The 20,604-nt window shown below is 59.4% G+C and overlaps 1 protein-coding gene across 8 annotated transcripts in view; it reads right to left on the reverse strand.

The window, feature by feature from the left end:
- The window catches only part of ZMIZ1 (zinc finger MIZ-type containing 1), a 231,424-nt gene that overhangs the window by 21,766 nt on the left and 189,054 nt on the right, over positions 1-20,604 (reverse strand). For all 8 annotated transcript variants that reach the window (XM_040624277.1, XM_040624276.1, XM_040624275.1 and 5 more), the window contains 3 exons: positions 11,411-11,555; positions 1,307-1,421; positions 151-368 (listed from right to left, as the gene is read on the reverse strand). In XM_040624277.1, coding sequence (XP_040480211.1) covers positions 151-368; positions 1,307-1,421; positions 11,411-11,555 — 478 coding nt within the window. The remainder of the gene's footprint in view (positions 1-150; positions 369-1,306; positions 1,422-11,410; positions 11,556-20,604) is intronic.

The following is a 20,604-nucleotide window of genomic DNA, read 5'->3' on the forward strand; positions in this document are numbered from 1 at the left end:
CCGAGCGCGGGGGGCATGACCGTGTCCTCTAACGGAGAGGACAGTGGAGCATGAGAGGTGCCGGAAGCACGGTGCTGGCGTTTCACACTGACTGCTGCTCCGGGACGGAGGGGAAGGGCAGGGCCAACTCCGCTCCTGGGGGCTGCTCACCTGGCCCCGAAGCCCCCGCTGCCGGGGTAGTTGGGCCGCCCGTACATGCTCTGCTGGATGTAGGGCTGAGCGGGCCCGGCCTTGGCCGAGAACTGCTGCTGCTGCCCGGCAAACTGGGGGGAGTTGAGGCCGGGGTTGCTGGTGGTCATGCCCGACGCCATGGGGTTGCCGCCTGGATTCATGGGGTTGTTGGCATTGGCCATAGGGTTCCCAAGGACCTGTGGGCAGAGAGTGGGTGTCACCCAAGTGGTGCCCCGGGGGGCATGGGAGGGAAAGAGGAGACATGGGGGGGGTTGCTGAAATGGTGCAACAGGGAGAGCAGAGGGAAAGCGGGAGAAAGTGGAGGCATGAATTGTCCCCAGACCACACAAATGCTTCGAAGCAGGTAACGCAGCCCGGAAGCTGGCAGCGTGGGGATGAGAACCCTGGCCCGTGACATTACCAGGAGGGGCTGGTCCTGCCCCTGGTGGCAGGTGGACGGCACTGGACTTCTCGGCCCTCCCCTGCTAAGGGGCCTGGATGCCTAGAGAGCTGGGCCACATGGTGGCCCTGGGCTGCTGCTCTGTCAGGGCAAAGAGAAGCCCAACTTGCCAGCTCTGGAGGGCAGCAGGATCCCGGCCGAGGGGCCCCTCAGAGGAGGCCACCAGCCCCAAGCCGTGGCAGAGGCCGAGCAGGCTGGACAGGAAGGCGTGGAGGAAAGAGGAAGGGGTGAGAGCGGGAGGCAGGGCTGGCCAGGGGGTTGGGGAGGGGTTTGTCACAAGCCGAAAGCTCACCATTTTGCTGAAATCTAACCCAGGTTACCCAGGGTCAAAGACCCCAGACGCTGGAGCCCTGAGGCCAATAACCCAGGAAGTTCTCCTATTTATCCAACCCAAGTAAACATGGGCTAGGGAGGAACTCCCGGCTCTCCTTCAGATGAAAGTCATTCCCCCAGAAAGGCCCTCGGGTGGGGACGGTTGCCTAGGGGCCAGCCGCCGCCCTCCTGAGCAGGCATGGAGGGTAGCAGCATGTCCACAGCTGAGCGTGCCCCTAGCGCTGGTCTTTCCAGCTGGGCAGCGTGAGGACGGCTGCCATGGGAGAATGACCCAAAGGTCCCAGGGCTCAAGGGATGGTCCTGCCGGGGGCGGCTGCGGCAGGGGGCAGGACAGGCTCTTACCTGGCTCTGGGATGTGTTGGTCACTCCCCAAACCGTGGTGACCACGGAGAGGGAGCCGGGAGGCTGGTTGGTGTTCTGCTGCCAAGGGACAGAGTCATAGGGGAATGACCCATCACTGCAGAGGGAGACAGAGGGGAAGCCTCAGGGACTGCATACACAGGAGGGCCCCATCACCCCACCATCCTCCACGGCTCCCAGTCAAACCTAGGTGACCCCCATCTCTGTCCACTCTAGACCCCCAGGCCTGGCATGGGGGCCGATGCCAAACAGGCACACCTCGTGTGGTGGCAGACCGTGCCAGTGACCATGTCTCCCCCCCTCGCTGTGGGGGTACCACCCCCATGGCTGTCGGCCTCACCTCAGCCCCAAGTCCACAGGAAGAGGAGAGACCCACAGGCCCCACCTGAGCTCCTCCTTCCACCACGCTCTGACTTGAAGTGGCTCTCCAGAAAGAGCTCTGGTTCCCCTGCACCAGCTTCTCCTTGGAACTTCCTGGTCCCTTCTCAGAAAACATCGGAAGGGCCCCAGTCTGAATCTCGCCTCTTCCCCCTTCCTCCCGACCCTTTGTAGCAGGTTGGCCACCCAGCCCAGCGGACCTGGCCTTTGGCAAGAGATTCCTTACGTCACCCTTCCTTCCTGACTCTGGATCACAGGTACGGGCCTGCCCGCCACGCTTCCATCCCTGCTCCCACCCCAGTCTCCTGTACACATCCCCGCCAAGTTAAGCTCCCTCAAACACCCAAGACACTCTCCACAATCAAAGACCTTCAATGGCTCCCAGTGTTTACAAGGCAAAGTCCAAACTCACACACTTCAGAATGATTTACCCTGCTGGCTAATCCCACCCTATCCTGCCTCCCACCTTGGCTCTCACCCTTGCCTGAGCACCCGCAGCCGATGCCCCATTGCCCCATGTCCCCAGTCTCCTTCCTAGGCCCAGAAGCACCCACCTTGTTTGGTGACATCCCCTGAGAAGCCCCCAAACACCAGAAGCACGGGCTTCACCTTAGGCCCAACACCTTGCCGTGCATACAGTAAGTGCTCAATAATGGCTTCCTATTAAGTTGCTGTGGTACAGGTGAAGAGTGACCCCCGGGAGACAGGAGGGGCTGTCAGAGTTACAGCATGAAGAAACTGCTGGGGTCCCAGCCCCTGGGAGCGCTGAGATGGAGATGCCTCTGCTTTGACTCTCTGGCACCCCTCATTAAGAGACAATCCCAGACATGGTCCCCAAAGGAGCAGAAACACAGAGCACCCACATCTGTTGTACCAGCCCTGCACGGCTTTGCGACGAGGGGGAGGCCTGCAGGGCAGCACTGCTGGGTACCAGGATGGGGGAAGGGAGTCTGGGGGAGGTTGGTGTGCTAGGGAAGCATTTCATGCCTCTGTCTGGCTTGTGCCGTCACCACAGGAAGTCGGCAGAAGGCAAAAGTGCTCGCTCACTCCTGAAGAACTCATACCCTGGCCTAGCAGACAAGCCAGGCCCGGCCCTGGAGGTGCTGGGAGCCAGCCCGGAGGTCAGGACTTACAGGAGGGAGGCACTGTCCTGCATGACAGGCAGGCAGAGGGGTCCCGGGGGGCTGAGTCTGGTCCCTGCTTCTTGCCAGGCAGAGCCCTCGGCAGCCAACAGTCAAGGCAGGCAGGGCCCTGCAGGGGTGATCAGACTGGAGGCAGGCCACATCGCTGTCCACCCAGGCCTGCTCTCCCCTCCCCATCCCCCGGCCTGGACACCCTCTCTGCCCGGCCAGCCCTTGGCTTCCTTCCTATCTCTGCTCAGAAGTCACCTCGCTGGAGGGGCCGGCCCTGACCTCCTCGGATAATAGCAATCCCACCCCCTCCACTCCCTTTTCCTCCTGCCCGGGCTTTTTTTTTTTTTTTTTTTTTTGTACCCTGGGTACAAGTCCTGTCCCTTCCTGGCTCAGGGTCCAAGTTCCCCTGCCTGTCTGCACTCAGTCCCCTCATCTGTCAAATGGGCCTAAGAAGGGCATTCCCCCACTCTGCTCTCAGAGTTTTTAAGCTGTGGGTCATGACATCAAACCAGCATGAGGAGAACAAAAGAGGGAGTACAACAGAAAGTAGGTAAGCGTGAGCACATGGTAAAGAATAAATAATATTCCTCCGTGTCCTGACTTTATGTGCGAGTGTGTGCGTGCCCTGGGTCACGGTGTCCTGTGCATATTTACTGTGGGTCTCAGTCAAAGAGGTTTGAACAACCCAGGCCTTGGTAGCGTAAGTCTGATGCAGCTCAGAGAGGAGCACGTAGCCCAAAGTTTGGCTTGCTCAAAGAGAAAGGGACACAGACTTGGGCATTACTCATGATTTCCAGGGGAGAGGAGATGCCCTCAGGAACCCAGACCTCCTGCCTGCCCCCTATTCCTGCCGGCCAGACATGGCATGGGTCAGTGGAAAGGGGGTGAGGCCCCAATGCAGCGGCCAAAGCGGATAGACAGCTTACACTCGCATCTGGGATGGCTGCTTGGGGCCCCGGGAGCCTGGGGAGCTCAGAAGGGGCGGAGAAGCCCAGGGAAGGAAGCAATGAGCTTGCTCCTGAGCACGGCTGGGCTGGGAGAACCTCGCTGGGCGAGATTACGGAGGACGGGGGTACCACCTAGTCCAGGCCTGGCACACCAGAGTCCCGCAGGGAGGCCCTGCAGGCTACAGTTTTAAACAACAGAGAGGAGACTCCTAGATACCAGCTGTCCTGTGGGGCCCTCGTCCCAGGGGTGCAGGATGGAACACAGGACCCCCAGCAACTTAACAGAGCACAAGTGCGCATCTTCGCTGCCCCACAAGCTCCCAGCAACCCCCCAGGGTGGTGTCCAGTTCGTGTCCTTTTAGAATGTGCCCACCAGGCTCAGAAGTAAAGCCCTCTGGGAGACCCTGGAGCCTGGCAGCCGCCCCCCGCCCCCAGCCTGGGACGGGGGGAGCGGGCAGCTGGTGCCTCACCACCGTGGGTGGAGAGGCCCCGGCTCACCGGGATACTGCACAGGCCCGCAAACAAGCTCCTGACTGCCCTATGGCTCCGTGGGTGGGCCCTGTGGGCGGAAACCACTCCTTCCTGTTTCGTCCCCTCCACCCGAACCTTGGTGAGAAGCAAACTTAACCATGGTTCCCAAACTGGGCATGCCCACCGGCTGGCTGGAAGGTGCAGCCCAGAGCCCCGGGCCCACCCCAGGAGTGCATGTGTGTGGCTAGGGCCACGGACGTGTGTCTGCACACGCACCCTGCTGCCATGTTGCCGTGCACACGCGGGGGCAGAGACGCACACGCGTGGAGGGGCGGCCTCAGGGACTTGCTCGCCCCCACTCGCACCTGCTGCAGAAGCAGAAGTGGCAGCCGCTGGGGAGACGGCTCCTGCTGTCGCAGCGAAGCTCTCGCCCCCACAGGCCCATGGCAGTCAGCCCTGCCGACGCCTCTGCCTGGACTCAGACACCGCCACCGGGGGGGCTGCCCGGCTCCAGCTCCCTGTGGCCCAAGGAGCAAGGACAGGCCCGGCTCCTGGGCCCTCCCAAGGTGGGAGTGGGCCTAGGGTGATGAAGAGGAGGGCTGGGGGGCCTGTGGGAGGGTGTTCTGAGGCCCTTCCTTCCTCTGGCAAGTACTATTTGACCTGCAGATGAGGTCAGCCCAGGTCAGGGATCCCTGGCATTTTGGGACTGCCTGCTAGGAACCACTTCTCTCCTCTTCTCCGTAGCTGGTTGTAGTTCAAAGGGACGCCAGGGCCCCTGGAACGTGAGAATCCCACTCTGAGTAATCCTGCCCAGCTCTGTGCACCCCCAACGGGCACACCCCATAGCACGGCCTCATGCCATAGCTGCCCCCGGCTGCAGTCCAGCCCAGACAAAACCACCCCGAGAGCCCTGGTCCACCCAGAGGGGCACCAGTCCCAGCAGCCATCTGGAATCTCAGCAGCGTTCTGCCTGCCAAGCACGTCCTCACAGGGAGGCAGCTGCTCTCCAACCTCTGCGCCTCCTCGTAGTCTGGATGTTTCATCCTCACCCTGAAAAATGCCACTCATCCTTCCCAGCTTCCTCTTCCAAAGGCCACCTCCTCCAGGAAGCCCTTGAGACATTCAATGGCTTGAGCTCCACTTGTTCCTCACATTTGTAGGGCCTGAGCGGGGGCCCAAATGAGAGCCTCCTGCCTTTTCCCTTCTGCCCCAGGAGTGCTGAGTTAGGCTACCTGTACCTGGCATGACGTCTCCACACACCTCTAGGACTCACAAAGCCTTTGCTAACCAGAGTGCCAGAGAAACACCAACTCTCCACACTGTCCTCAGACGGATGCCTGAGAACGGCTAACGGTGTCCAGTCCTTAAACCTGATTGATGACCACCCACAGTGTGCTTGTGACCCCATGGGCACTGGCACCCAGGAAGTAAGAGGTCCCACCCTCCAGGGAGAGGGACAAAGGGAAGCTAATGAACGGCTCCTCACTCTCTCTATGCCTCAGTGTCCCTGTCTGTAAAATGGGATAATAACAGTACGTCTCTCAGAAGGCTGTCGTGAGGTTTGAGTGAGCTCACGCAGGTAAGGCAAAGTGACCACAGGCAGCTTACCTGGGGCACCTAAAACTGCTGACTGCTGCTGTTGCTATGATCTATTGAGTGGCTTCTAGAAGCAAGGAACTATGTGAAGGGATTTTCACCTAAGAGCTCATTTCCTCCCTTAAAGTGGGCTCAACAGACACAGCTGTAGGAGCGGAGGCTCACAAGGCCCCAGAGCTTGTCAAGGGCAAGACTGCCAGGTGGGCCTGACCACATCCCGTTGTCTCAGCGAGCTAAGGATCTGGTAAGCTAGCACTTCCCTGCACAAGATGGTGAGGGGCGCCTGGGGGGCTCAGGTGGCTAAACGACCGACTCTGATTAGCTCAGGTCATGATGTCAGGGTCGTGGGATCGAGCCCTGCATCAGGCTCTGTGCTCAGAGGGAGTCGGCTTGGGGATTCTCTCTCTCTCCCTCTGCCCCTTCCCCCCTTTTCAAATAAATAAATCTTTAAAAAAAAAAAAAAGATGGTGATAATGCGAGGGAGGCTCACGCTATGAGGAACGTCTCACGGTCCCCAAGAATTCCAAGAAGGGGCACAGCTTCCCGAAGGTTCTTGGGGAAGCCACCCAGCATGAAGGGACAGAGGACATGTAAAGTTTAGTCTCAAAGACTGACTGCAGAGAACACCCAGGAAAAAAGCCACTCTATCCATCAAATCATTAGCTTTGGGCTGCTACCCAGATGGCACGAGGAGGTCCTGTGGCACAGTGGCTAACTATCTGGGCTCTAAACTTCAGAGTCCTTGGGGTCAAGCCTTGGTTGTGCCACTGACAATTTCTATGACCTCGGACATATCACTTCGGTCGCTCAACTTTCTTACCTGCAAAATGAGACTAACACGCTCCTAGGAGGAAGCCTATGAACACAGGTAAAGTTTGGCACAGTGCCTGGCCGTGTCCCTCCTAACCTGCACTTACACTTTTCTCTCAGTTTCTCCAGGTTGACTGCGTGCAAGTACCCCCATTTACTTCATGATACGGTGATGGTGCTTAGAAGTTTTGCAAAAATGCTATGAGAGGGGGTGTTTTTATCATTCCTGCTTGTTGAACAGATTTCCCAAGCCTCTGAGGCTTTCCTTAGCGTTCCTTTGCCTTCCTGTCGCTAGTGAACTCCTACCTATACTTCAAAGCCCAGCCTGGATACTCCCTTTTGTGATTCTCTCAAGCAGAACCAAGGACATTTTCCTCTATTCCCTCAGCTCTTGTCACATAAAAGAGCTTTTCACACTGCAGTTAGAGTAGACGATTTACACGTCTGCTTGGGAGCTCCACAGGCACTGACTGATGTTGACTAAATGTGAGAAAATGAGTAAAGCCCAGCAAGAGGGGAGTGCTGATTCCTGGCTCCTGGGTACCTCCTGTGGCAGTGTCTACACAGACATTCACGGAGGGAAGAGGCGGGGAGGGCTGAGTTATTTCTTCCCTTGCGCTTCTAACAGCCACTTTATTTGGGAGAAATAACAAATTCCTATTAAGGGTATTGTCAGACCCGAATTAATTTCCCCGATCCGGCTTTATTGGTCCCGTCTCCATGCAAAGGCTGTAGAGTTACCACTAATGAAACACCAAGCTAGTGAGGAACTGAAGCTCCCACCCTCTTTCATTTAGGGGAGCCGTTAACGGGGCTCTCCATCATCACAATTACTCGGGCCGTTTCCTTCCCTCCTCGCGGTGAAACGTAGAGGGACCTGCGCAGCTAACTGCATATTAGAGGCTTTTAAATTTTTTCAGTAGGAAGGAGGAAAGGAAAAGATCCTGTATCTTAGCAATCTGGAACCGATGGAGCAGGATTTATGTCTCGTTCAATTCCTCCTTCCTTCCTCCCTCCCTCCCTTTCTTTTTTTTAATTTTCTGGGGGCAAGAAGGACCTGTTACAACCCGAGCTTTGGGTCCAGCTCTACAAAAGCAGCTACCAATGAACGTGGCAAAGGCGGTGTGATCGGACCAAGGAAAGGAGAAGGCTGGGGGGTCAGCTCTGACGGAGCCCTTCTGTTAGCTGACCAAAGGGAGCACGCTGGAGGCCCCGCACTGCTGCTTCCAGAGCTACGGATGAGGACACTGAGGCACAGAGAGGTTACAGAGCTGCCCAGAGTCCCCCAGCCGGGAGAGGGCAGAGTGGCCGGCTCCGTGCCTCTACCCCCCAATTGCTGCACAGAGGGGAGCCCTGGGGCCACACCGAGGCACCTCTCCTTTGGGGGGGGCGCAAACCCCTCCCCTGGAAGAGGAAGGGAGGCACCCCTTGATTTTGGAGTCATCCCCAGCTCTAGCGGGCTTTGACTGTAATTAAGTTAGGAGTGTAAACAAGATCTATTAGGCTTTTAATTACTTTTGCAGCACTGATTTGCATATGGACAGTGTGCTAATCACCAATGGCTTTTTTAACCACTCATTTAAATCAGAGAAATAAGGCAGCAGTGTTTGCGGGCAGCACGTCCAGGTCATTGTGGGGCTGTGCGCCCGAGGCCCGTTCCGGTCCCGGGCTGGCCTCTCCCGGCCTGCCTTCTCCTGCCTGAAGCTCTGCGCACGCCTGCAGAGTGGGGAGGACAGCACCCACCCATGCTCGCTCATCCCGACCAGACTCAGAGCCACTCCAAGGCCCCCTCCACAGACCCTAAAGCTCTCTCCCAATGTGTGCGTACTTGCTGTCCCCTTGACCGCCGTCCCCTTCAGCAGCAGCCACGGGGCTACGGGAGCCTGACCCCTTCTGACCCCTTGTGAATGCACGGTACTCAGTGCCACCGTGCGCCTATCAGTTACAGGGGTCACGGACCCCAACCCCCAGCCTGGTGCTGTGGCGCCCACCTCCGTGTCACCTTCCCCCTAAGTGGCCGGGACTATAGAAGCGTGACAGTCACGGAGCCCCACAGAGACAGCTCCCGGGGACCCCCACCCTCTCCTATTTACCTGTCCTCAGAGCCCGTAGACAAGGACCCCTGAGTTTTTAAACGGCCACACACCTCCAAGCCCCAAATGCTAAATGTCACCCATGGTCCAGGGTCTCCTGAATTAAAAGGGCAAGAGGCGCTTCTGTTCTCCAAGTCATTCCATACAACGGTGGAGGAGGGAGCTCGAAAAGTTTCCTCTGTGAAAAGTACTTGACTAAGGTGATTGCCTCCTATTGGGGTTTCCTGGGAAATTCATGAAGCTACAAGTAGGGACTGGCCAACCTCCCATCCCCAGCCACGATGTGCCCTCGGCCTCAGTGTAGGACCTGCAGGGATGTGGACCAGTCTTTGTTCAAGCGATGACACTTCTTTCCGATCTCAACTGCCCTCGTACAGAATTGGGAAATAGGGCAAGGTCTGGATCACAGCTGGGTTAACAACCAGACACCACCTTGCTGATCTTGAATGGCCAGAGGCACAGAGAAGGGCAGCGCACTGCGTATGGTTCAGTGCGCTGTCCTGCCCCTTACTGGCTGTGTGTTCTTGGGCAAGTCACTGTCCTGCTCTGGGCCGGCTTTCCCTTCTAGTTCTGCCATTTGGGGTGGAATGTATGGTACAGAATGTAAGGGGGCCACCTTCTATGGAAGCAACCGGTCACCCCTCCGTTCTTGGTGAATCTTCCAGAGCACAGGGCTCTTCCGTCTCTGAGAGGCCGCCTCTTTGCCTCCTCTATCACTCACAGGTCCCTCCAGGGAGCTGAGTCAGTGGAGGCATCAGTGGAGGGCACTGTGTCCCAGACCCCCAAGGGAAAGCCAGTTCAAACTCGTAGAATGCACCTGCCTAGGTCTTAGACCAAGTCCTTGAAGGTCATGGCCTATGTCCTCTGGGCAGCCTCTTGACAGCCCGGCCATTTTCCTCCTTCTGACCCCAAGGCCAGGCCTGCCTGTCACTTAACCCTCACCCTGCCTCGATGTGTCAGGTCTCAGTTTTGCCTCAGTGGGTCTTACTTCCTCCCCAACTAGTGAGACGCAGCTCCCGGAGCACAGACATCCCTCATCCGGTTGACTCCAGGACAGGACGGCCTCGGGCCTACAGCTCAGCTCTGCAATGACCTGGCAAAGGCCTGGCCGGGGTCCAGAGCCGTGAAGGTGTGAGGCAGGTCTCTCGTGGGGCTGCAGGGCCCTGGCCCATCATCAGTGACTGCTCTCCAAAGTGGCTCGGAGGAGGAAAGGTTGGATGGACAAGAGACGGGAGGCAACGAGAGGCGGGAGGAGTCCAGCGGGGCGGTTAGAAGCTAAAAGAAAGGGAGGCAGCTGAGGCCGTCTTCAGCCACAGTCTGTGCAGAGCGGCTGGCAGCAATCCAGACCGAGGCGCCCTGCGGCTTTCTGCTGAGCCAGGGCAACGGGAGGAAGGCGGCCCGAGGTGGGCTCTGCCTTTCGAGAGCGGCGGTTCTTAACCACGGGTGGTACCCTCCCCCGCAAAGTGTGTGAAGGTGCTTTTACGACATGGGGGTGGGGGCACTAAAAGAACCGAGTGGGCAGGGCCCGAGACAGTAAATGCCCCGGACCCAATGCCAGCAGTGCCCCCCACCGAGGAACATCCACACAGAAGGGGAGCTGTCCTGAGTCTGAGGGGTCACAGGCTGGGCCGAGGGGGTGGCGCGGCAGCGCCCCTGGGGGGTGGTGGTGGGCTCGCTGTCGTACAAAGTGCTTCTGACCAAGGCAGAGAGCCGCGTGTTGGGGGCCATCCTGTCTGCACAGGGTGCTGGACCTATGGAGCTCCCTCCTGGCTCTGAGAATCAGAAACCCCTCCTGCAATTTGTGGAGTGTGGCCAATGCCCGACTTCGTGGCAGCACCTCCCTGGTGGGACCCAGGTCACCTGCCGTGTGCTCCGGGCTGCGGGTGCCTCGCTCAGGCTGCGTCGTGCATGAGAGCCTAGCTCTGACTACAAATGTACCCTGCCAAGCCTGTCATCAGCGGGACCCGCAGAGGGAAAGCAGACAGCAGGGCAGGCCCTGGTGCTCCAGGGTCCGCCGGCAGAGCGCGCAGGGAGAGCGGCCCGGCTCAGCTAGGGAAGTGCAGAATCATCACCCGCACGGCTTGCTGGTCCCGGGCGCGTGCGCCTACAGAGGCTGCTGCTGGGCAGACTGGCCGGTTCCTCAGGGCCCCACGGCCTCCACCAAGGTGGCCCCACCTGTGGCCCTGGGCTTCTCTGGACCCCGCCCCTGCGCTGACGGCCCGGCCTCACTCAGCTCCTGCCTTGTCGGCCAGGGCTGGGTCTGTCCCCATCTGTGGGTGGCAGCACCAGCTCTGTGACATTCCTGAGCCCCTTGTAGGCCCTGGATATCTCTGGGTTTGCCCAGGACCCTGCTTAGGAGAAAGGGAAGGCCCTGAGCTCAGGCTAGTCCACTTTGGGCCCGAAGTCTAGAACCTAAAGGAAGAGACAGCCCTCTACCGAAGGGACAAAGCAGCCAGGCTGCGTAAGACCAGTGCTTTCAACCGCTGCTGGCATGGGGGACGTGCTCACCCCACCAGGATTTAAAACACAACTGCACTTTAGAAAACCTAGAAAACCTGGCTGCTCAGAGAGCCCCACCCAGTTCTACCACTTGAGGGGCCCTGCCCAGCACCCACCCGGCAGCCCCCGGCCCACCCCTGGAGGTACATGCCCACTCACCTGTGCGACAGAGTGGGTTTCATGGAGCTCATGGAGTTGAGGGGGGGCTGCATGGGGAGTTTCCCGGGGGGGTCGCTCTGGCGGCTCTTCTGATGTCGGAGCAGCAGCAGGCGGCCGAGCTCCTCACACCAGGACGACAGCAGGGCTACAAGGAAGGGCAGGACGGTCAGTGGGCCCTGTGGCCACCACACCCTGCTACGCCCACCCCACCTCGTCCTCCCAGACTGGGCGCTCCCACCTTCGTGTGACACTGGGAGAGCCACCGAGCCTCCTCGGGAGGCCTCGGTGTTCTCCCCTGTAGAGTGGCACTAACACCCCGAAGGAGGGCCGATGTTAATAGCCATCACTCTGAGAAGGACAGGCCAGAGGCGGCACAGAGGAGAGCACGGACAGGATGGACGGGACATCAGAAATGCTGCCAAGGAGAGACCACCGGAGCGGGAGGGAGGGAGCCCAGCACAGACCCTGTGTGCGGCAAGCTTAGGGAGTGCTGGCCTCCCCCAGACATCTCAGCAAAGGATCCAGACCATCCGCTCAACATGGCCTCTCCTTGTGGGTAGGGGAGGAGGGACAAAAGTCACCTGGAATCCGGAGCCTTCCTGGAGCCTCCTGACAATCCCAGGAGTGCCCGCAGGCTTCTCCCTGAAAGTCCCCCCAGCAGAAGTGCCCATGCCTTCCAGTGAGACCTGCGGCTGGTCCCTGTGCTGCTGGGCACCCACGCTTCGGAGGACTAAGGATTTGTAGGGCAGAGGGCAGCCCAGGGGTGGGGTGGGGGGCTGAACTAGAGTGGGCCGGGGGCATGGACGACAGAAGCACAGGAGAACCTTCCACATCCAGGCTCTGAGCCCTTGGACACCAAGGGAAAAGCAGGTGAAGCTAACGGGGTGCCAGGGAATCACCCTTCACTGTCCTAACGTGGCCACCAGGGGCCAAAAGCACCTTCCAGGTCAGTTGGTCTGGCCAGTCTGTCCAACGAACATGAGCAAGTTGGGAAGGCTGGGCTGTCACCACCTTGCTGTGTGAACCACTGGAGCTCAGAGATCCTCTCTGGGCCTCAGTTTGCTTGCAGGGCAAGAGGAATAATGAGGCCTGCCCTGCCCTCCTCCCAGAGCTGTGGTGAGGGGTGGACGGGGGAATTGCTGAGACAGTGTGGGAGCAGAAACGGGGTGACCACACCCTGGCCACTGCCCCACCCCTGCCGTGATGACTTCGGCCAGCCAGGTCTGAGAGCTCTGGCGGTAGTCAGCCCGGTCCGGCAGCTAGGAGCCCGTGGAACCACGACCGCTTGGCCACTTGCTGGACGCAAAGCCCATTTCCTCACGTCCAGGCTCTCCCATCTAGACGCTGTACGACCTGCTTCGGTGTCCTTTTTCCCAAATCTGCTCTGCACGATCCAGAACGCCAGCTGCTATCCCCATTCTACAGATGAGCAGACTGAGCTCAGGCAGGGGAAGTCACTCGCTCACACTAACCACAGCTAGAAGGGCGGACACGCAGATGGCCCCCGCCCCGCCCCCCGTTGGTGAAGCCCAAGCCTGGACCAGAACGTGGAAGAGCAAACTGAAACCCTTCAGAAGGCAGAAACTGAGTGGCCAAGGTCCCCAGCCCCGCCAATTCAGCGAGGAAGCCCTCCGGCCTCGTCTGAACTTCCCCCCTTTACCAAGTTCAGCCGGCACTGGGGAAGATGCCTTGGGGCACAGAGCCCTGCCGCGGCTGCCCAGGGCTGTCACGTCAAACTGCCCAGATCCCGGACCCGGTGCCCTGTCAGCCTGCAGACCCGGGAGGCAGGGCTGGGACCCTTGCAGCCCTGTCCGACTCTGCCTGTGGCCCGCATCAGCTGTCAGTCGTGGTGAGCGGTGGGTTCTTTCCTGCCCCTCACCGGGTGGGCAGGGGGCAAGAGGCAGCTGTTAGGACCAGTGGGAGAGCCCTGTGCACACAGTCCTGCTGGAAGCTGCCTGCGAGGGGGGCGTGTACCTGTCCCTGGGGAAGCGCGGGGGCTGCCGGGCAAGGGAAGGGCCGCGGCTCTTGCAGGGAACAGGGCAGGGTGGGGAGGGGCCCTCCAGGGTACCAGGTTCATTTGCTCTGCTCAGGCGGTACCCAGAGACACCCAATCAAGGAGGCCAGCAGGGGCTGAACAGCGGCCTGTGCCCCCGGCCGGGAGAGCACCTGTTTCTGCCTCCGAGAGGGGGTGCCAATGGGGGAGCTACGCCTTAAAAGATGTGTCCTGCCCCTCTCTGTGAGGCACATCTTGCCACCCCCTGCACAGGGAGGAGGGTGCCGGAGAGGCCCCTAGCCCGGCCTGTGTCTGCCCCGACCGTGGCAAAACGCCCCTACAGCGGGCATCCAGCACACATCTGCCGCAGCTGGAAGGGGAGGCAGCCTATTCAGGGAGGTTGGAACAAACAGAAATGAATTTCCAGATTGCTCCATTCTTCTCCCCAGCCCCTAGTTACCGCTTCTTGGGGGGGGGGGCGGGCACTGGGCATCTGGGAACTCATTTGCACGCCAAGCACGAGGCCTGCCGGATCGCAGCGAGGGAAGGACTGCTCGGCTGCCAGCACAAAGGACAGCCACAGATGGTGCCGCCCGCGGCCCGCGGCCGCCCCTCCCAGGCCACGCTCCTCCCGGGGGCCACCACGCCAGGCGGGAGCTTTCCTCCAATGTCACGGGCCACCCCCCTGCTTGGTCAAGGACAGCCCTTGTCTGCCAATCGCTAGTGGAGTGGTTTTCCATAAAGGGAATGAAAGGAAGCTGGTGGCATCGCAGGGCCTGGCTGTGAAGAGCCTGGGATGCTGTGAGCAGATGTGACATGTGTATTTGCCAGTCACGACAGAACCCAGATGCCAGGACAGCCACGGAGGAGGACAGGGAGCGAGGAAGGCACCAGCCTTCCCCCCTCGGCCCAAGCAGCCTGCTAGCACAGAAGTCGCACTGGCGGACGCACGGTGGCAGCAGCACGGACACGGTGCACGCGTTCCCGTGCTGCAGACCCACACAAGCTGTTCTGACGCAAGGCCGGTTAATGACAGCAGATGGGAATGTGCAGCCCAAGAGGGGGTCTGGGCACTGTCCGAGACGCAGGAGGACTGACAGCCAGAGGCAGGTAGGGGGTCACACAGACAGGCCAGCAGGGTGGGTGTCTGGGTGCACACTGCATTGTGCCTGCATCCGGGCGGGGCAGAGCACGTGTGCTCTGATGGGGCCAGGCCCGCCTGCACGTCCGGCGGGTCCTGTGGGTCTCTGCTCTGGGCCCTCTGTGCGGTGGCCAAGGAAGAGGGACCACCGAGCACAGGCTCTGGGGCTTGGGAGGGATGCCAGGCATGAAGAGTCCCCGGATGCGGTGGGAGAGATGGGAAGGCACGGTGCGGTGTGCACAAGGATGCCCACACTGGGCGGAGTTTCAGGAAGAGATACCAGCCATCTTAAGGGGCTAAGGCAGGGGCAGGAGTGCCCACCTGCTGCCTGGACAGCCACCGCGGCCAGTCCTGCATCTGGTCCCGGGGGTACCACTCACCCTGACAGTCTGGGTTCCAGCACTGAGAGCTGTGTGACCTTGGGTGAATTACACCAACTCTCTGGGCCTCAGTTTATCTGTTAAATAGGCGTAATGATAATGCTCACTCCTTAGGACTGTTCTGACACTGGAATGACACTAACACCTACAACGTGCTAAGAACAGCGTCTGGTGTAGTAAGCGTGGATGGCTGGGAAAGCACTGTGTGCTCTCTGGACAGCAGGTGAGGGTCTGTGAATGTTCCCTGTTTCCACTTGTGGGAGGAAAGTGCCTTGTGAATGGGAAGAAGCCAGCCCGGCCCCACCCAGGAGGTGTCAAGGCAGCCCCAACAGACACCAGTGCCTATGCCGCCCCAGGAGAGGGCGGGGGGGGAACAATGGTAGGCAGCCCATGGGGAGCAGGGGTAAGTGTCCTGGCTCTGTAGCCCCCCAGGTGATGGGGCTTGGAACCTGTCCTGCCTCTCTCTGGCTGTAAGATTTCATACAGGCGTGGAGACCCAGTTTCCCCATCTGTGAAATGGGCTTAATAGGAGCTGCCTGTCCAGGGAGCGGATGTGAGCTATAAATTAGCATTGTCAATCACCTGCAAAGTATCCAAACAGAAGCCAGAAAGGGAGGCAGGGTGGGCAGAGGAATGAAGGAAACCTGTAACCCACAGTAGCCCCAGAAGAGCAGCCAGTCGATCCCACGCCCTTCACACAGCCCTGAAGGAAGCTGGTGAGGCATCGGCTTTGGAACCAACGCACGAGACCTGATCCCAGCTCTGTCTCCACCCCCGTGTGGCACCTTGGGCAAGTTGCCTACCCTTCCTGCACCTTGGTTTTCTCATCTCTAAAATGGGGTGGTGGTAATCCCACTCCCCACCTCGTAGAGCAGTCGTCAGTTACCGTCACGCAGCGTGGGGACCGCACTAGTAGGGGCTATACACACGTTTGCTACAATGACAATTAGTGTTACTGACCTTGGTCAGTAGAGGAGTGGCCACCAGGATGGAGCTCTGGTGTCTCTGGCCGCTTGTGACCATACAACACAGACAAGTGACCTGGGGAGGTCTGCAGCTCGAGAAGTGCCCAGGGGCTGGGCTGGCTGCAGGGCGTCTCTAAGTCCCAGGCCCTGGAGCAGATGACTAGTATGTCTGCCCGCTTGGCTGCCAAGTGGTCCCTTCCTCCTGCCCCCTTTCTGAGCTGCTGAGATGGGTATGGAGGGATAGAGTGAGGACAGTATCATGCGCCCTGCTTTGCCTGAGACACAGAAGGCTAAAGTCAATTCCCCCTTTAGAGGCAGTTCGGCCTTTGCTTTAGCCAGTGGAAAGGTACCTTCAGCCTCGGAAGGGAGGTATTTGGCTTCCCTAGGATCCTAGCCCAACAGCTGCTATCTTCAACAAGGGGTTCCTTGGGATCCGAAACACCCCAAGACCCAGGCTGGGGCGCCTCACCTCGCCCCATCTTGGGCCCTAGTCTCTAGCAGCCAAGTTCCAGATGGCCACGTCATAGGGGAAAGAGCAGCCCAAGGGTCAGTGGAAGGGAGAGGGGGTTCTGGCTGGGAGAAGACATGACGGTTGACCACTGCCCGCACTTGTCTCTGCAGCTTACCCAGGAAGCCACAGGGGCACCAGGATTCCCACTTCAGACCCACCTTGAACTTCAACAACTAAGGTCATTGGCCAACAGCACGTGTCTTACAGTAGATGCCACGTCGTGGTGTGATTCGTGGCATGAGTTCCTTCCCAGTGGTCCCTAAAACAGTGGTGTGTATGACAATGGGGGGCATCTTCTATGAATGAGATACAGCAGGCGTATCTAGGGAGCCCTGTGCCAGAAGATACTATGGCTAAGACGGCACGAACTCTTCTGGAAGAGAAGGGGAAATGAGCTCCAGTTCTGAGCATCACGAGGCAGGGTCCGAGGGAGGGGGGGAGGGAGAGTTGCAGACATTTGCTCCCCAAGATCTTCCTGGCCACTCCCTCTGCAGCCACAGCCACCACAGTAGGCTCGAGGGACAAGCAAAAGAAACCAGATGTCAAAGTGAGGGCAGGTCCGGAGTGGCGTCCTACAGCGTCTTAGTCCAGGCTTGTCCCAGATGTGTCCTCCCTGGGGAGAGTGACAGGCCCGGTGCTTGTGTCTGTACCCGCAGCTCCTGGCAGAGCGGACACCCAGGATGGGCCGACCAGATAGACCAGTGGGACGGGCTGGTCTTCCCAGGGAGGTGGTGGGGGTGGGGGAAGAGGCTGCACGGCCAGATGGCCGGATTTGGGAATCACCGGGGCTCCAGGTAGGGAGGGTGGAGCTGCTTTCTCCAGGCCAGGCTAGCCACCAGCAGACAATGGGCCGGTGTGGGTGGAGGAGAGGCAGAGGCTGGGGGTCTGGGAGTGGGAGCATCAAAGGGGTGAACGAGCTCACCCGGGCACATGAGGAAGGTTGCCCCTTGCCAGGCTGGACTCCAGCTTGAAAAGGAGCCAGGAATCAGAGGCAGCCAAGTGCCACGGGAAACAAGGCGTCTGTTCTTTATGGAGGCGAGCAGGGGATGTTCAGTGTGAAGCCTGGTCTGCTCATTCTGGGCAAGGTCTGGGGATAGGGAAGGGACAGGAACGGCCTGGGCGGCACGAGGGGGAGGGCGCAGAGACCTGGATGCGAGGCCCAGCCAGAGAATTATCAAATGCACTGCAGCCCGGGGAAGCTACACGCGAAATGAAACAAAGGCGTATTAAGTATCAAAGAGCATCTTAGCGGCTAAAAGGCTGCTGGAGAACAGAGGAACTCTGTGAGTGTATGTGAGTGAGTGAGTGAGTGTGTGTGTGTGTGTGTGTGTGTGTGTATGCCAGAGAGAGGGAGAGAGGGAGAGGGAGGGGGAGAGGGAGGAAGAAAGGGAAGGAGGGAGAAAGGAGGGGCTTCTGAGACCCAGGGACAGGGCAGGACGCAGGTGTGCCCTGGGGAAGGGGGTGAGGAAAGAGTCTTCCAGGGCCAGGCACGAAGAACCTTGGGAGCACGCCACTGCTCAATGAGAAGTGTGAAGGACCCGTGTGCACACGTGTCCGTGCTCTCGGCTCGCTAAACGCACGCAGGACCCTCTGAAGTGGCAGTGGGAGCACACCCCACTTCCGAGCGGGGAGCTCTGGCACGGGGGTGCTGGAGGGGGAAGTACCCGCCTCCACGCGGGGCTCCTCCCGGCCCCCACCCCACGTCTGAGTTCCTCCTGTTCCCTTAGCCCCCCGAAGCCCCAGGAGCACCTCGAGCCACCTCAGGAAGACGCCCCCCACCCCACCACATGCGGGGGGCCCCTGCAGGTGATCATCTCTGTAGCGCGTCCCCTTTGCTTCCTGCCTGGTCCAATCACCTTCTGCAGCCTTGTCCCTTCTCCCCTGAATTATGACAAGCCCGGCCCCTCATTTATCTCTGTCTCCAAAACTACCTCCCGCCAACCCACACTGTGAGGCCGCCAGAGGAATTTTTCCACACATGTATTCTGATCACCTCTTTTCCAATCTGTGTTCCCGGAGGCCGCACACGGCCTGGTAGATGGAAGGTGCTCATGGCTCCAGAAATGAGGAAGAGGGCCGGGCTACCCAGGGGAAAGGTGCACCGCTGTCCCGCGAGAGCATGAGCCCCGTGGGCCATGACGGGATCTGAGGGGTTCGCGTCTGCAACCCCAGCACCCAGCACGGCCCTTGGCAAAGGCGACACACCGACATGACCAACGGACTGAAAAGAATCACAGCTGGAGAACCTCATACACGGAAGATGGGAGTGCTGGACAGATGGCGCTCGCCGCGTCCGAGAGCTGGACAATCAGGGTAACCCTGTGACAGGCTCCCTGTGGCTTTTAAATCTACCAGCAGCCCCCATCCCTCCTCGCCATTCCTTGGGGGGCAGGGGCCTGGCCTCAGCAGCATGAGCCCTGCATGGAATCCCAACATGATGTGTCTAATGGGCGCTGGCATCCGAAAACATCTATATCTGAGTCAACTGACACCCGTTCTGTGCACTCCTGCTGGTGGGCCGCACCAAAACACGGAAGGAAAGGTAAACAGATTCTAGAACAACATGGGCCCCTATACTTTGGCAGGCTGGCTGCAGCCCTGGGTTCTCCCTGCTCATGGCCTGACCCGGTGTCCGCCCCACAGGGGAAGGCCAAGGGCCTTCCCAGAGCACCACACCCAGGGCTCCCTGGCGATGCCGTGGCTCTTTCTCCTCCTGCCTTAGGACCCAGGCCATGCCCTCCCAATCTCTGACCTTCCCCTTTCATCTCCCAACCCTGGGACCCTGGGACCACTGCCCTGGGGAAGCTTGGGAGTCAGAGACTGTGGGGACTCAGGCAGCGGGGACTCCTGCCTGCGCCTGGGGCCCAAGATCCCACACTCCAGAGCTGTGCAGAGAAGAGTAGTGAGGGACTGGGAGGGGAGGACGAAGGGGGGAGAAGGCCACGGGGGCTGACATGACTCAGGTGTGGACTGGTCCCTCCGTGTCATCTGTAAAGTGGGAAGACAAGAGGAACTTCTGTTCACAGGCCTGGTGTGAGGAGTCCCAAGATGAAAGAAGGACCCAAACTTTCAATCACACGGAAGAAGTGGCAGTCCTATGCCAGAGTCTCAGCCGGAAACTCAGAAGATGTAAAATGCTGACTACCCCCTGCCCCCAGGAGGCACAGTGGCCAAGCACACACCCTGGAGCCAGTCAGCTTGGGTTCAAATCCTAGCTCAGCCACTTGGCAGCTGTGTGACCTGGGGTAAGTTACTTAACCTCTCTGTGCTTTGGTTTTCCCTTTAGTAAAATGGGGAGAATAAACATTATCTACCTCCTAAAGTGTCAGGATTAAACCAGCTAATGCAATTTCTGGCATCCAGGAAGGACGATATACAAATAAAGTTCTGTTTTTGTTACCAAGCACATGCTCCTTTTAGGGTTAAGAGGCTTCTCTGTCTCCCCCTCTACAAGCTGTTGCTCAGATAAAATACAATTCCTTTCCCTCATCTCCAAGAGGATCACAGAAATGCCTCTACACCTTGGGGCCAGCCCCGTATCACCTCCTTCTCGCTGGGCGCTCTCTGGGCAGGCAGCGTCGCTCCCTAGCTCCCAGCTATGCCCGCACCCTCCGTTTTCCCAGTCAGACTCTCTGAATCAGGCAGATGGCAGGCCCCCATGTATCTGAGCCCCAGAAGCTGCTCACTTCTGACCCAGCTCTTGGGCCACACAGGGCAGGTGGCCAGTCTGGGTGGATTCGCCCCTCAGGAGTGCCTGGGAGTGGGGACGGGCTCTGCAGCCCTCCTGTCCAACTGGGCCAACAGAGCGGCTGACAAAGAGCCTCTCTTTTGGCCCCAACGAAGGGGTGGGTCAGCTGGGAGGCCTGGGCAGACCCTCGGCCCCTCCTCGGTCCCCATCCCTCAGTGTGTCTAACAGGACAGGAGCCAAGGTCAGGATTCCTGCTCTGACCCATGACTCCTGAGAACACAGCTGTCCATGGGATTGTTCCTCTGCCTGTCCTCCTCGGTGGTCCACCTCTGCTGGGCCCCCCGGAAATGGAAAAAGGGGGCCCCTCCCTGCCAGTTCTCTTGGGTCATCTCCTCCCAGAAAACGGCACAGGAAGCTCATGACCACAAAGAGGCAGAGCCGGGGGCAGCAGCTGCTGGGTCTCAAGAGACCCAGTGGGCCAGCCGGAGGCCCCCTGTGCATGCCTGTGAAATGGGG

The sequence above is a fragment of the Ursus maritimus genome, unplaced genomic scaffold (genome assembly GCF_017311325.1).
Source record: "Ursus maritimus isolate PB19 unplaced genomic scaffold, ASM1731132v1 scaffold_7, whole genome shotgun sequence".
NCBI classification, from domain to species: Eukaryota; Metazoa; Chordata; class Mammalia; order Carnivora; family Ursidae; genus Ursus; species Ursus maritimus.